The sequence below is a fragment of the Strongylocentrotus purpuratus genome, unplaced genomic scaffold, assembly GCF_000002235.5.
Source record: "Strongylocentrotus purpuratus isolate Spur 01 unplaced genomic scaffold, Spur_5.0 spur5_scaffold_4, whole genome shotgun sequence".
NCBI lineage: Eukaryota > Metazoa > Echinodermata > Echinoidea > Camarodonta > Strongylocentrotidae > Strongylocentrotus > Strongylocentrotus purpuratus.
In genome coordinates, this window is record NW_022145610.1 from 2,218,690 (window position 1) to 2,231,427 (window position 12,738).

General features: G+C 37.2%; 1 protein-coding gene across 3 annotated transcripts; it reads right to left on the reverse strand.

Moving 5' to 3' along the window:
• Positions 1-2,151: 2,151 nt before the first annotated feature.
• LOC100890520 (protein TsetseEP) lies at positions 2,152-12,233 on the reverse strand. 3 transcript variants are annotated; one of them, XM_003725040.3, is made up of 4 exons: positions 12,061-12,233; positions 9,978-10,971; positions 9,408-9,555; positions 2,152-9,241 (listed from the first exon to the last, which is right to left on the reverse strand). In XM_003725040.3, the coding sequence occupies exons 1-4, from the start codon at positions 12,066-12,068 to the stop codon at positions 8,664-8,666; spliced, it is 1,728 nt and encodes a 575-aa protein (XP_003725088.2). In that variant the 5' UTR covers positions 12,069-12,233; the 3' UTR covers positions 2,152-8,663. The 3 variants fall into 3 exon arrangements, with proteins under 3 accessions (XP_003725088.2, XP_030853472.1, XP_030853471.1); XM_030997612.1 differs by lacking the exon at positions 12,061-12,233 and having other exon boundaries at positions 9,978-10,976; XM_030997611.1 differs by lacking the exons at positions 9,978-10,971; positions 12,061-12,233 and having other exon boundaries at positions 9,408-9,547.
• Between the last annotated feature and the right edge of the window lie 505 nt (positions 12,234-12,738).

Consider the following 12,738-nt stretch of genomic DNA (forward strand, 5'->3'; position numbering starts at 1 on the left):
GGGGCGAAGGGCTCTTGCCTCCTTTCTTTTCTTTCTTTTCCTTTCTTTCCTATTCTGCCTCTTTTTCGTTTTTCTCTTTCTTTCTTCTCTTTCCCTTTCCTTCTCTCTCTCTCTCTTATTTATTTTTTGGCGGGGGGCGGGGGGGGGACGAGGCAAAAGCCCTTTGCCCCCGTTTCCCTCTTTTCTTCTTCTTCCTCTTCTTTCTTTCCTTTTATCTTCTCTTTCTCTTTCCCTTTCCCTTCTCTCTCTCTCTGATTTATTTTTTGGGGGGGGGGGGGGGGGGGGCAAGAGTCCTTCGCCCTTCCCCCGTTTTCCTCTTTTCTTCTTCTTCCTCTTCTTTCTTTCCTTTTATCTTCTCTTTCCCTTTCCCTTTCCCTTTCCCTTCTCTCTCTCTCTCTGATTTATTTTTTGGCGGGGAGGGGGGGGGGGGGGGAGTGAGGAGGAGGCAAGAGCCCTTCGCCCCCCCCGTTTCCCTCTTTTCTTCTTATTATTCTTTCTTTCCTTTTATCTTCTCTTTCCCTTTCCCTTTTTTCCTTCTCTCTGTCTCCCCCAGCTAGGGCTGGTTTTGTTTACGAAGCGCCCGTCAGGAGAGTACACGATAGAGTACACGATAGAGTACACGATAAAATTGACGATATCGTGAACTTTATATCGTGAACTTTTCACGATAAAATTCACGATATCGTCAATTTCATCGTGAAAAGTTCACGATAAAGTTCACGATATCGTCAATTTCGTGAATTTCTTCGTGAAAAATATGCGATAAAATTGACGATATCGTGAATTTTATCGCATATTTTTCACGATTTAGTCTATTCGCGATGTCCCTTCAGGGCCACCATAGCTAAGCAAATGAATGAGAACAGAAACGAAAAATAGTCCGGTACTACCAGTCAGTCCGCAGTGCGTGCGAATATCGCTCAGAAGGCGCAGACCGTATGCACATTCAAAATGGTTATGAATACGTAATGAGCATGTGCATCACTCATTTGAAGTCATCGTCATGTAGCGTCCTTATAACGGTTTTGCCTCATTTTGGTACCAAATGAAAGGGAATAAATAGGAGTTCCACTTTTTCATATCATTTTGATGATATTTTGAAGCGATTTGGGTAATAAATACGAAAAGTTTGTCGTGCCCAAAAAAAAAAAAAAATGGCGGAAATAAGTGGTCTAAATCGAGTGAAAACCATCTTGCATCGATTTTTTAGTATGTTCAAAACATTACTTGATGTGTTTACTTCCAAAATATAACCATATTTTATATTCTAGTTTGGTATACCGGTCAGGATCCAGCAAAGTATCACCCCATGTACATCGCACAGTGTCAAAAATTACTCCATTGCGACCGCCGTGAAAGACAGGGTTGTGATTGGTCAAAGATGATGTCATCGCACTACGTCATATAGTCTGCTGAGCGCTGACGGAGTTTCTTCCGGACTTGTTTCTTGCGCCCTGGAAACGTATTTTTGTAACGCATATAACATTTTTAAGGTGATTAATTCTGGACTAAAAGTGATTATTCTTTCATTTAACAGTTGAATTGTTTTTATGATCAGTTTGTGATTATTAAACATGCTAATTGAAGCAAGAACGTTACATGAAGTCGATACCAATAATCGTTTTGTTCAGTCCCATATACCCTTGTCCATGTAGTGACCAGTATGGTTGGCTATTAAAAAAAAGTAACCACCTTTCCACAGGCAGGCCAGGTTACGCTCAAGCTTGCTTTTAAAAACTGATGTAGCTGATTTTCAATTGTGCCTTGGACATTTATCGTGGCAATTGTGTGGTATGAAAGCCCCTCTTAAGCGTTGGGAGCCCTCAAAGTTTTATGAACATTACAATGGTCAAAGCTCGATAAAATCTATATCAGTGCAAACAAAAAAATTCACGACAATTCTGACACATCTCATACTCTCTTACTTCACACACCACCTTGAACGATGAAACCTGAGTGACACTCGGGGGGGGGGGGGGGGGGTGACAAGAAGGGGAGGTAGGCCGAAGGGCTGGTAAAAGCTTTTTTGGGTTGTATCTTTGTATGGTTTGTGGATAAATAATTTGTGGTGTATTTCATTTTTCGTCTTTATAGTACAATTGGTCTCGAAGAAAAAGAAATGCATAAAAAATAAAACAATTGCATACAGAATTGCAAATCCAAAACAAGGTTTTATTGGTGGAAATATCCACTGTACATAACAGATCACAATGAAAACAGAAAGATGGCACATCTGCATGAGTACGTACTGCTACTATTTTTCACACACTAAAATACAGCTCTTTGGCAAGAAACAATGATAATATGATTTTTACAATACAAATAAAGTACCAGGAATGTTTCAAGAATACTTCAGCAACACCTACGTACCCATTAGTTTTGAACATCAAACATCCAATTCCATGTGCCAAAAAATACATAGACTTAAAAAATACATTTAGATATGGCAAGTTTTTGATACAAACAGATGGCACACTTGCAGCATGGAGTTTGCACTGGTGTAACATATTTTTAAACAGGAAAATATGACTCTTGAAAGATAATGGCTCATCAGGTAGTGCATAATGTTAACAATTCTTTCCTTGATGATATAATGAATATCTTTAGCTTCTTATTTTCTTACAGTTGTATAGTACAGGTACATGTATATCAAATAATGACTTTTTAAAAAAACAGATAGATGAAATAAATGCATACATGTATTCTAAATAAGCTTTGGGTATGTGAAGACAATCTCAGTGCTCAAAAATATTATCTATAATACCCAGTTTGCAGAAACATATGTTAAGTCATAATAAAAAATAAATATTCATGTTACGAAACTGTCACATAAGCTCCATGTTCTTTGGAGTGAATAAATACTTGCTGAGAAAAATTACATATATCAGTACAACACGTAAAAAATCTAGTGAACACTGGTTACATCAGTTGCACATACTTTGCAAAGAAGAAAGCCCACTTGGGGAAATCTATTTGGCAAGAACACAAGATGTAAGTAACAAGGTGAATAACATACAAAATCATTTAGAGATCATCATACAATCCAGTCTTTGGAAAGTGCATATGGTAGTGCAGCTTAACAATAATATCTTTACATATATAATATGTGAGGTAGCTGTACATGAAAGAGAAAACTGGAATGCTGGCCCTGAAAGTTATTACACATGTACATCATCAGTGTAATATCAAGGTACATGTCTGCCACTTACATACATGTCAATGTTTACATACACATATAAAAGTTTTCTTTGGCAAAGTTACAAACTGTTTACTAATATGTACAACATAATATAAAATCTTTTCTACAAATCTTCTGGCACCATTGTAAATCTTTGGCAAAAACATGGAAGTACCTGAATACTGTATATTCATACCTTTGAATAGGGCAGAAAAGGGCAGTTTTCAATCAAATTCCTCAATGTCAAGGTCCTCTATATCTGACAAGTATACATCATTTCCTTCATCTGAAAAATCCTCACTGTCAGTGTAATCTAATGTTAAATCGGTATCGTCATTTTCACTCAATTCACTGCATTCACTGTTTGAATCTGAGACAATTGAGGAAGTGTCTAAAGTATCTGTATTTGGTATATTCTCACAACTTTTGCACCTACAACCAGGCCCACAAACGTTGTTAGCTTTTCTGCACTTGCACTGCCGAGTGATGCATTTGTTTTTTTTACATGAACATCCACGGGTTAAATACATGATGTTGTTTTTAACTTTGTCAATATTTTCTTCAGTATCCCAGATGATATCCACTTGGATTTCTCCTAAGTGTTGTGACACATTGTACCCATACAATGAGATATCAGGATACATAAACTGCTGTGTTTGAGCTTGACCCCAAACGGTACTGACCCAACAAGATCTCAGCCAGTGGAAATGCAGAGCACTGTTTGATGGCATCAACTCATCTTCATACACTCCTTTCCATGATGCTTTCCTAACAAGGTCAAGAGCTTCATGGTGATGATCTAAAGCAGAATTACCACTGACACTGTCAAATAGTTCAATTGGATTACTAAACTTATTTAGACAAGCCCGATTGGCATTAAAATACAAACATAGAATAAGACGATAAAATGACAGCGAACCCAGTTCATAATCTGAAGGAACAGAAGTATCATTTAAATGACCAGGTGAAGAGTTACTGAGATCTCCAGTTATAAAATTTGCATACTGAAAAAAAACTTTGAAAAATATAGTCTTTCCAAAGTGAGAAAAGAAAGATACAAAATCGCAACCACTACAAATATATAGCACTTGCATACATTTAGTTATATCAATTCCTTTTGTTATTAATTGAGCAAGGTCGGAATCTTTTTTAAGGGCAGATTGTAACTTGTTGAGCTGCAAATATTTGTTGTTACCTACTTTGGCACAATATTGCACAGTTACCTCTTTAGTTCCAAAATCAAGGGGAAGCCCAATCATACTTATATCTCGATCAAGAGAATATACTAAAATATTTGAACATGAAGTATCAAAGACATGTAACCATATTTGTGTGTCTGTTTCCTCATGATTGTGTTGAATATTATGTCTGTCTTTACCTTGCATCGTCACAACAGCCCCACTATATTCTGCATTCGTATCTAAACCTACATTAAAACCACCGGATGTAATGAAAAACTGGGTATTATTTTGTAATTGAGATTGGGCAATAGATACAAATTTACGAGACAAAAATCTTATCAAAGCATACTTGTTTGTTCTATTTTTTAAGAAACTACCCCAATCTTTGGGAACAGGAGTGTTGTCGTCAATATTTTCAAATGTTTCATTGTCTAGATCAGTTTGATCCCTACGTTTTCTTTCAATCCCCTTGGGAGATACCCCTTGTGTTCCGGCTTGGTCGAATAAAATTCGAACTTCTTTGTACCCTTTTTTAAAGTAAGGAGTTATCCATCTAGACGCAATTAAATTGGCATAATCAATAAAAAGTTGTTGTCTTAATGGGGACATGTAAATGATATTCATACCCTCAATAATTACACACGTATCTGAAAAAGGTGGAGAAAATGTGTCGGTTATAATTTGAAATTGACTAGTGTATCTTTTTTGAAATAAATCATATACAATTGCCTTGGAACCCTTTCGTGGGAGCCCATCGGGGGAGCAAATAGCTCTGGGCACAGGAACAAATTGTAATAGACTAGATATTGGCTGTTGATGCTCTTCCGACATCGCTATAGTTCTTTTGTAACATAAAGTAATTAATTTCTTTTCCTTCTCAAGATCACTTACGCGTCGCTGACGTACTTTATCTTTGGCAAAAGTTTTTAAATTAATTTTCCGACGTACTGGTTTGCTTACTGAGGTTTCATGTAGGATTTGAACTTTGTAGTATGCCTCATAAGATTCCTGTCCAATATCTCTAAAATTACAAAGACTTTTTTCCTGTTGAGGATTTGCTATTGTACCAGAAAAAACATGTATTAAGTTATTTGGTTGATCATTCGGAGTAAACATATTTGTACTGCTTACTTTATCAAAATACAATTTAACATTTGCAAATTCTGCTTTTACTACTGATGCCTGCATATCACGGTAAAGCATACTTCGTCTTTGACTGCCAAGCTGAGTTGCTAAATTATTGATAAGCTGCGCTCTATACTGGATTGTCGCGGCTATACTATCCATACTGTGTGACTGGGGCAAAGATTTAGCAAGTGACATTTTACAATCTTTATTAATTGTCATTTCATGCGCCTCATCAAAGGCAACACAGGAAAAGGGAGTTCCACTAAGACTATTTACAAAACCACCATCCTTAAAATCTTGAATAATGTAATCCGGCAAGCCATTTAACATATTTAAATGTAACGGAATGAGTTGTGCATAATTTAACCTATCAAAAGCATGGAATAACGGAACCATTTCTTTTAGTGATGCTAATCTCAGATCCCAATTAGCACTTCGAATAGCTATCCACAAAGAAATATAACAATGGCAATCTTTTCTTAAGAACTGGTTCCAAAATTTGAATGTGGTATGTTTCAGGGACATCATGTCACAATATTCATCAAATTCCTGCTTCATGCTAGACATAATATCTGAACATTTGAATTGATTGACAGCTTCTCTGTACTCACTCATTCCTGAAATTTCCCCATTTTCAAACTGCAAGCAGGAAACGAGATTTTTGACTTGTAGCAAGAAATCCTCATTATCAAATACATTTTCCTGCCCTTTCCTGTACTCCAAAAAACTTTGGTATTGCAACATGTAAATAGCTTCAAACACTTGTATAAAAAATCTATGCGTCCTCTTAAAATTTGAACATGCTGATAAGCTTTTCAATGTAATGTGTTTGTGACTTAACTTTGCTATTTCTTTTAGACCAGAATCCCAATATATTTTCATTAGAACTTCTTGGAAGTTTTTTAGAACGTGCCAATCGCCTAAATAGGGTATGACCCAATCTAAAGATGGCCCATATTCTTTTTTTATGTTCAATAGAAGCTTGATGGTGGCCCCATCACCAGCAATGATGAGGTGATTGGTTTCATCTTTTACTTTAAAGGTATCATATAGTATGCCCAATGTACGTTTAAGTGTTCCTGGACAGTCTGCCTTTTCATCTAGTACATACAGGTATGAACATTTGGACTTAATAACATTAGTATTGTCTTTTTCCATGGCGAGTTTGAGCTTCATGCCTGGCAGACTGACATTGCTCGGATCATCAAGGAAAACAAATCTTTCACAAACATAACTAAATAAACTGGTATTGAGGTCTACAACAGATTCTTGCTCTTTCTCAGATATTAAAAATTGTTCTTCCTTTACTTGATTTCTCATAAAAGTCTTATATTTCGGAGGTTCGAAATATGATTTAGATGGTATTTCTTGGGATTCTACGCTGAAAACAGGCAACCTTTTCCGAATACTAGGTCTTTTTTCTAGAACAACATTTTCTGAAGGAATACTAGGAAGTTTTGAAGGAAGATCAGTACGGGTGGTAGATGGAATATTATCAAGAGCTTCTTCATGTTTAGGTTTCGGCTGTTGTGCCATGATTGAAGTGCCATGCCAACTCCTTGATTTATCTGCAGCAACAGCTGCATATGGGGCCAAAACATCAATGTTATCTATTGAAACAATTGTGAATGAAGAAGGAGAAAGGTCAGCAAGTGGACCAGAGATTTGCCGTACATCCTTCAATCCCTGCAAAAATCGTTCCAAGGTGGATTCAGAACAACAAAAACCAAGTTTATTCATGATATTGATTAACCTAGATGAGTGAGAAAGGCCTTTTATACAATTTGCTGTAATAACATGAAAAGGATATGAGTTACTATCATTCAAAAGAAATTGGAGTAAAAAGACTATAACCATGCGCTTATTGCGCTTAAGATTTCCATGGGAAGAGTTGTCTGAAAAACAAAGGAAATCTTTGTGAAAAGATGCAACTGAACTTCTTAAACAACTTAGTTCTTCCCTGTTTGCAGTTAAAGCACATATTATATTCCACACAATTGGGTACAAATGTGATTTCATATTTTCAAAATCAAAATTCAGCACAGAGGATGGATCTCGGGAAAAGAATTCACTCGTTGCTTTTCCTTGAGTTCTGAGTAAATGATTTATATTGAAGATAAATTCATCCCATTTGACATTGTGGGTTTCAACATTATCATCTGTTGATGGTAAACTTTCATAACCTTCATAACTGTTTTTCATACTTCTGTTCATACATTTTGACTCATTCCATGCTTTGATGATTTCATCTTTTGTAAGATTTGAAACATAAATTAAATCCCCCTTTTTGGATGAGGATTTGCTGATTGAAACAACATCTGCAAAGAAATCCATTACTTTACATTTCAGCCATGTTTTAGATCGCTTTGCTTGTTGAAATTGCAATTCATTATTGCAAACCTTTTGCAATGTACTCAAATAAATGTCATATGCATCAGTGATCAAAAATCCACATTCTGACCTACATAATTCTGTAAGCTGTTTAAGTGTTAATGTCAAAGCATTGATACCAGCTGTCTTTAAATCTACAACCTCTGTTAGCTTTTCAACTTCTTTCACTAGTTTTGTATCTAAATCGTCTAATGTTAACTTGGTTTCTTTTTTTCTCATTGAATAACGATAACAATTAGAACATATATAACGAATGGTATCATCTATGATAAAGTCAGGGGATATTTGCTGCAGTCTACCTATAGCATATTGTGAAAGTTTCTGGGATGAGTACTTCTTTTCATTTCCCCTGATAAATGATTTACATAGAGAGCAATAACAATTTTGTTTGTGATTGGACACCTGTGCCCTGTGCTTTCTACATACAGAAATAACTTCTGGGATAGAATTACATTCAAGAGAAAATGTTTCATTAAACTCATGAAGATTTATTGAGGTTTTAACTGTTCCACTATCTGAACATAGCAAGTAATTTGACAGGAAACAAGGAGATGTAAAACGAATTTTCTTTTTTTCAGGAGTGTAACTTGAATCCTTTATTTTCTTTGAAAACTTAAGCCTGCAAGCATTACAAATGCAGTCTGTTTCTTTAATAAGTGGAGATTTACTTCTTATAATTTCTTTAAGTGGTTCAGCGTTTATTGCAGATAAATGTGTGAATCTTACATTTGTCATAGCTTGTCCGCAAATGACACAGGGCCCACATACAACTTTTCCGCATGGTTTCACCCCTGCTCTTGAACTACCTGTGTGCTAATGACATACTCTTCAGATAAATGAAATAGGTCTGAAGGGTCAGGGGGTTTAAGCGGTGGATCCTGGGGGAAACAAATTATACCTTGTCCATGTTGTGAAGTCAGCATATCTGTTGGCTCAGGGTTGGGTTGAAAAAGCTGTGGAGGCAACAGATCAGGAGGCTCAGGAGGGGGCTCCTGGAGATGCTGAGTATGAGGAGGCTCAGGAGGGGGCTCTTGGAGATGCTGAGTATCAGGAGGCTCAGGAGGGGGCTCCTGGAGATGCTGAGTATCAGGAGGCTCAGGAGGGGGCTCTTGGAGATGCTGAGTATCAGGAGGCTCAGGAGGGGGCTCCTGGAGATGCTGAGTATCAGGAGGCTCAGGAGGGGGCTCTTGGAGATGCTGAGTATCAGGAGGCTCAGGAGGGGGCTCCTGGAGATGCTGAGTATCAGGAGGCTCAGGAGGGGGCTCCTGGAGATGCTGAGTATCAGGAGGCTCAGGAGGGGGCTCCTGGAGATGCTGAGTATCAGGAGGCTCAGGAGGGGGCTTCTGGAGATGCTGTGATGGATCTGGAGATTTACAAAAATTTATATTGCATTGAATTAGAATCAATTTTATTTTAAATTACAATCTGAAACAAAATGTGCACTTGTAGTAACCGGTTATATTACAAATGTGTTTTTTTTAATGGACCTGTCACCTTGATGAATGTTAAGAATTACAATGTAGAATTACCAATCTTTGCTGGAGATCTAGAAGAAGAAGGCTCTGGATGTGGCATCTCTGGAGGATCATCATCACAGGGAAGAAATGACGGACCTGCGTGAAGCGATGTCCATTGCTGATTATGCAGCCTAAGCCCTATGGGTAGTTCCGGTGATCTCTGTATTGGAAATTATGAGATGCAAGAGACCTAGTAAAAATAAATATTCAAAACTTTGACCAAGTTTTTTAAAACATTAATTAATGAAGTTTTCTTTAGTAAATGACATTCAAAAATATCCACTACAAACATATTCAATTATTCATGAAATATTATCAATTATTCAATTGTTTCTCTTCTCCTCCTTAATGCCATAACATATTAAATCCTTTAAATTTAGGTAAATAGTCATAGTTGTTAGCCTATTTGTTAACACTAATTAAATCTCTGAGTACTGATTACTGAAATGTCTGAATAACCAAATTTACATGCACATACATGTACAGTAGAAGGTGACATGTACATGCAGTCTTACTTTCTCAAGGTATCTTACAAGTAGTAATTTTTTTTTTCTCCATCAATTCTAGTGAGTGAACACTTGCCTTTTTTTTTTTCTTCCTACGTTTTGCCTTTTCCCTTTGCTGCCTCCTCCTCTTTCGCTGTCCGCACTTTTTTCTTTGCAAATATGGGCTTGGTGGTGCCGGGATGGGGGTAGACGGTGTGATAGGGGCATGTCGGATAGATGTTGTAACGTTGATATATGGTATTGTTGCTGGTAGTTTGCTGGGTACATATCTGTTGGGTGGAAGCTGTGGTGGTGGAGGGGGCCGATACGGGTTTACGGGGAGTTGAAAGCCAACAGGTGCTGTATACTTCTGATTCCGCTTCCGTGGAATTCTGTGTTTCCTTCTGCCCTTATATCTGTGTGTCCCATATTTCTCCCTCTTCTTGTATGCCACGAGATCCAAGTTGGTTTCAGTCCATGGCAATGGCTGCTGCTTTTTCTTTTTTGGAGTGTGAAGTATTTTTAGCTCAAGGGGGATCCATGGTGACAACAAAGAAAGTTTCGGCGTATATACATCATTTAAATAAATTTCAACATTTTGCGCTAAGAAAGCTTTCCCAACGATGTTCAGATGTAGTCCATCTAATGTATAATAAGCATCTGTTCTATTAAAGTCTTTCACACTATCAAATATTTTGAAATTATGTATTATGGATAATTCTATTATTTTTGTATTATAATATTTACTTTGTTCATACAGCAAATCACAGTCCCAGCGAGGTAGAATCAAAGAAACGAAAATGTCTGCACAGCGAAACTTCTCTTTTAATGTAAAAATTAAGTTCAAAAATTGCCACCTGTCTTTCTCCCACACTCCTCCTTGAAGGTTATTTGTCCCAACGTGGACTAAAACTATTGGTGTATCCTTGAAAAAACTGTCAGTGTTGCTATTAATATAAGTTCTTAAACGTTGATATGTTGTACCCGGCAGACAGTGAACGTTCACATCAAAATCTGAAGAGAAGCCTTCTGAAATGTTCCTTATAATCGAATCGCCTAAAATTGTCACCTGCCTCAATGGCTTGGAAAACCTGCAATGTTACAAAAACAAAAAATAAAAATGATCAGCATAGTATGGCATAGCTCATAGTTACTTGCTTTGTTAAAAGCATACAGTGTTAACAAATTATTTCCTAATCAAAGGCCTGATGCTACTTTAGTATAGGCCTAGGTCTACTTAGCCTGGTCTATACAATTCATAGTTTTCAAATTGTAATTATATAGACTAGACTAGTCTAGATCTAGAAGATCTAGTCTAGATCTAGATCTGTCTTTAATAATACATGAGATTTATATAGGGTCTAGCGCCATTATCCATTTTAATTAAATGCTCAAGGCGCTTCAAAATATTAGGGAACACATTACACCATGACAAAGAATCGTGTACATTTACATAGTCTAAGAAAGAAAATGCAAAAATGAAAGAATGAATGAATATCTGTCTTCAAAACGCGAAATTAAACAAATGGGATTTAACTTTAAAATTAAGGTTGCTCAGACCTCAGTCAATTTTTTACATTAACTTAGCCATTCGAATTCATTCATACCTTCTTGTTTTCTACTCAATTTATATTTCTATCCAAAGATATAAAAGACTTTAAAAGATCCGTTAGTTGTTACCCTGACGTAAGCTTGCTTTCTCTCAATTCGCGCGATCTATTATTCATAATTACTACTTCTACCCCAACATCATTGCATGCATACGGGACTACACTAGTTCTTTCGCACGACGGTTTTTCACTCAAGTTGACCCAAGGACACTGCAGTTTACGCGCCATTAGATCCTAAAATGTTGTGTTCGTAGTTCTCAACTTCCGGTTTAGGGCTCATTTTTGTCTAACTTGTGACCAAAACTAAGGGCCTTTTAATATCTTGCATCTCTTCGATCTTGAAAACACATGACCATCCATTATCGCTTTACCGAAATCACAAAAAATCAGAGTATTTCGTTCGGTATACCGGTCAGGATCCAGCAATATAGACTTATATGTTCAAAATCGGGGACAAAAACGATCAAAATATGAGCTAAATCTATCGATTAATTACATAGTCAAAAAATAGTAGAACAGTGGCAAATTTTATATCAAATTAAAGAGGGGAAAAGGGAGAATCAAACTTACCACACCATGACGACATCTTGAGCGAGTACGAGTTGTACACGTAATTTGTATACAGCTATACTCCCGCGTCAGCCAAAATCTCGCAAAACGAGAATCCACGAGAGCACGTACGTGCGGAACGGGATTCTGCGCCTCGAACCGCATTAAGCCTAATTTGCATACGCTCTGCGGACTGACTGCTACGCAATGGAGCGTATCGCAGCTGGCCAGATGCGAAGTATGTCCAATCATAACATTCACGATATCCGGGGTTAACGAAATGCAGTGAGAACAGCGGGAATTTTCTTATTCCGGAATAGGCGCTAGTACGGGACTAAAAACAGCGAGTGTGAAAAGCCAAAAAAAATAGTCCGGGGTTAAGGATAGTACGGGGCTAAGCAAAGTACGGGGTTAAGCAAAACCAGTGTGAAAAGAGTATTTAGTGTGGCAACACTGCGATTGTTCCATAAGGGCATGCACCACCACCATCATCATCATCATCATGCATCACCATCATTGGAGAGAAACATATATATATATATAATATATATATATATATATATAGAGAGAGAGAGAGAGAGAGAGAGAGAGAACACACACACACACACACACATGACAGGCTGAAAGGTCTGTATGCGCAGTTTCTACATTATCATTTCATGTATTTTGTTTTCCTTTTGCGCTCCTCAACTCATTTAA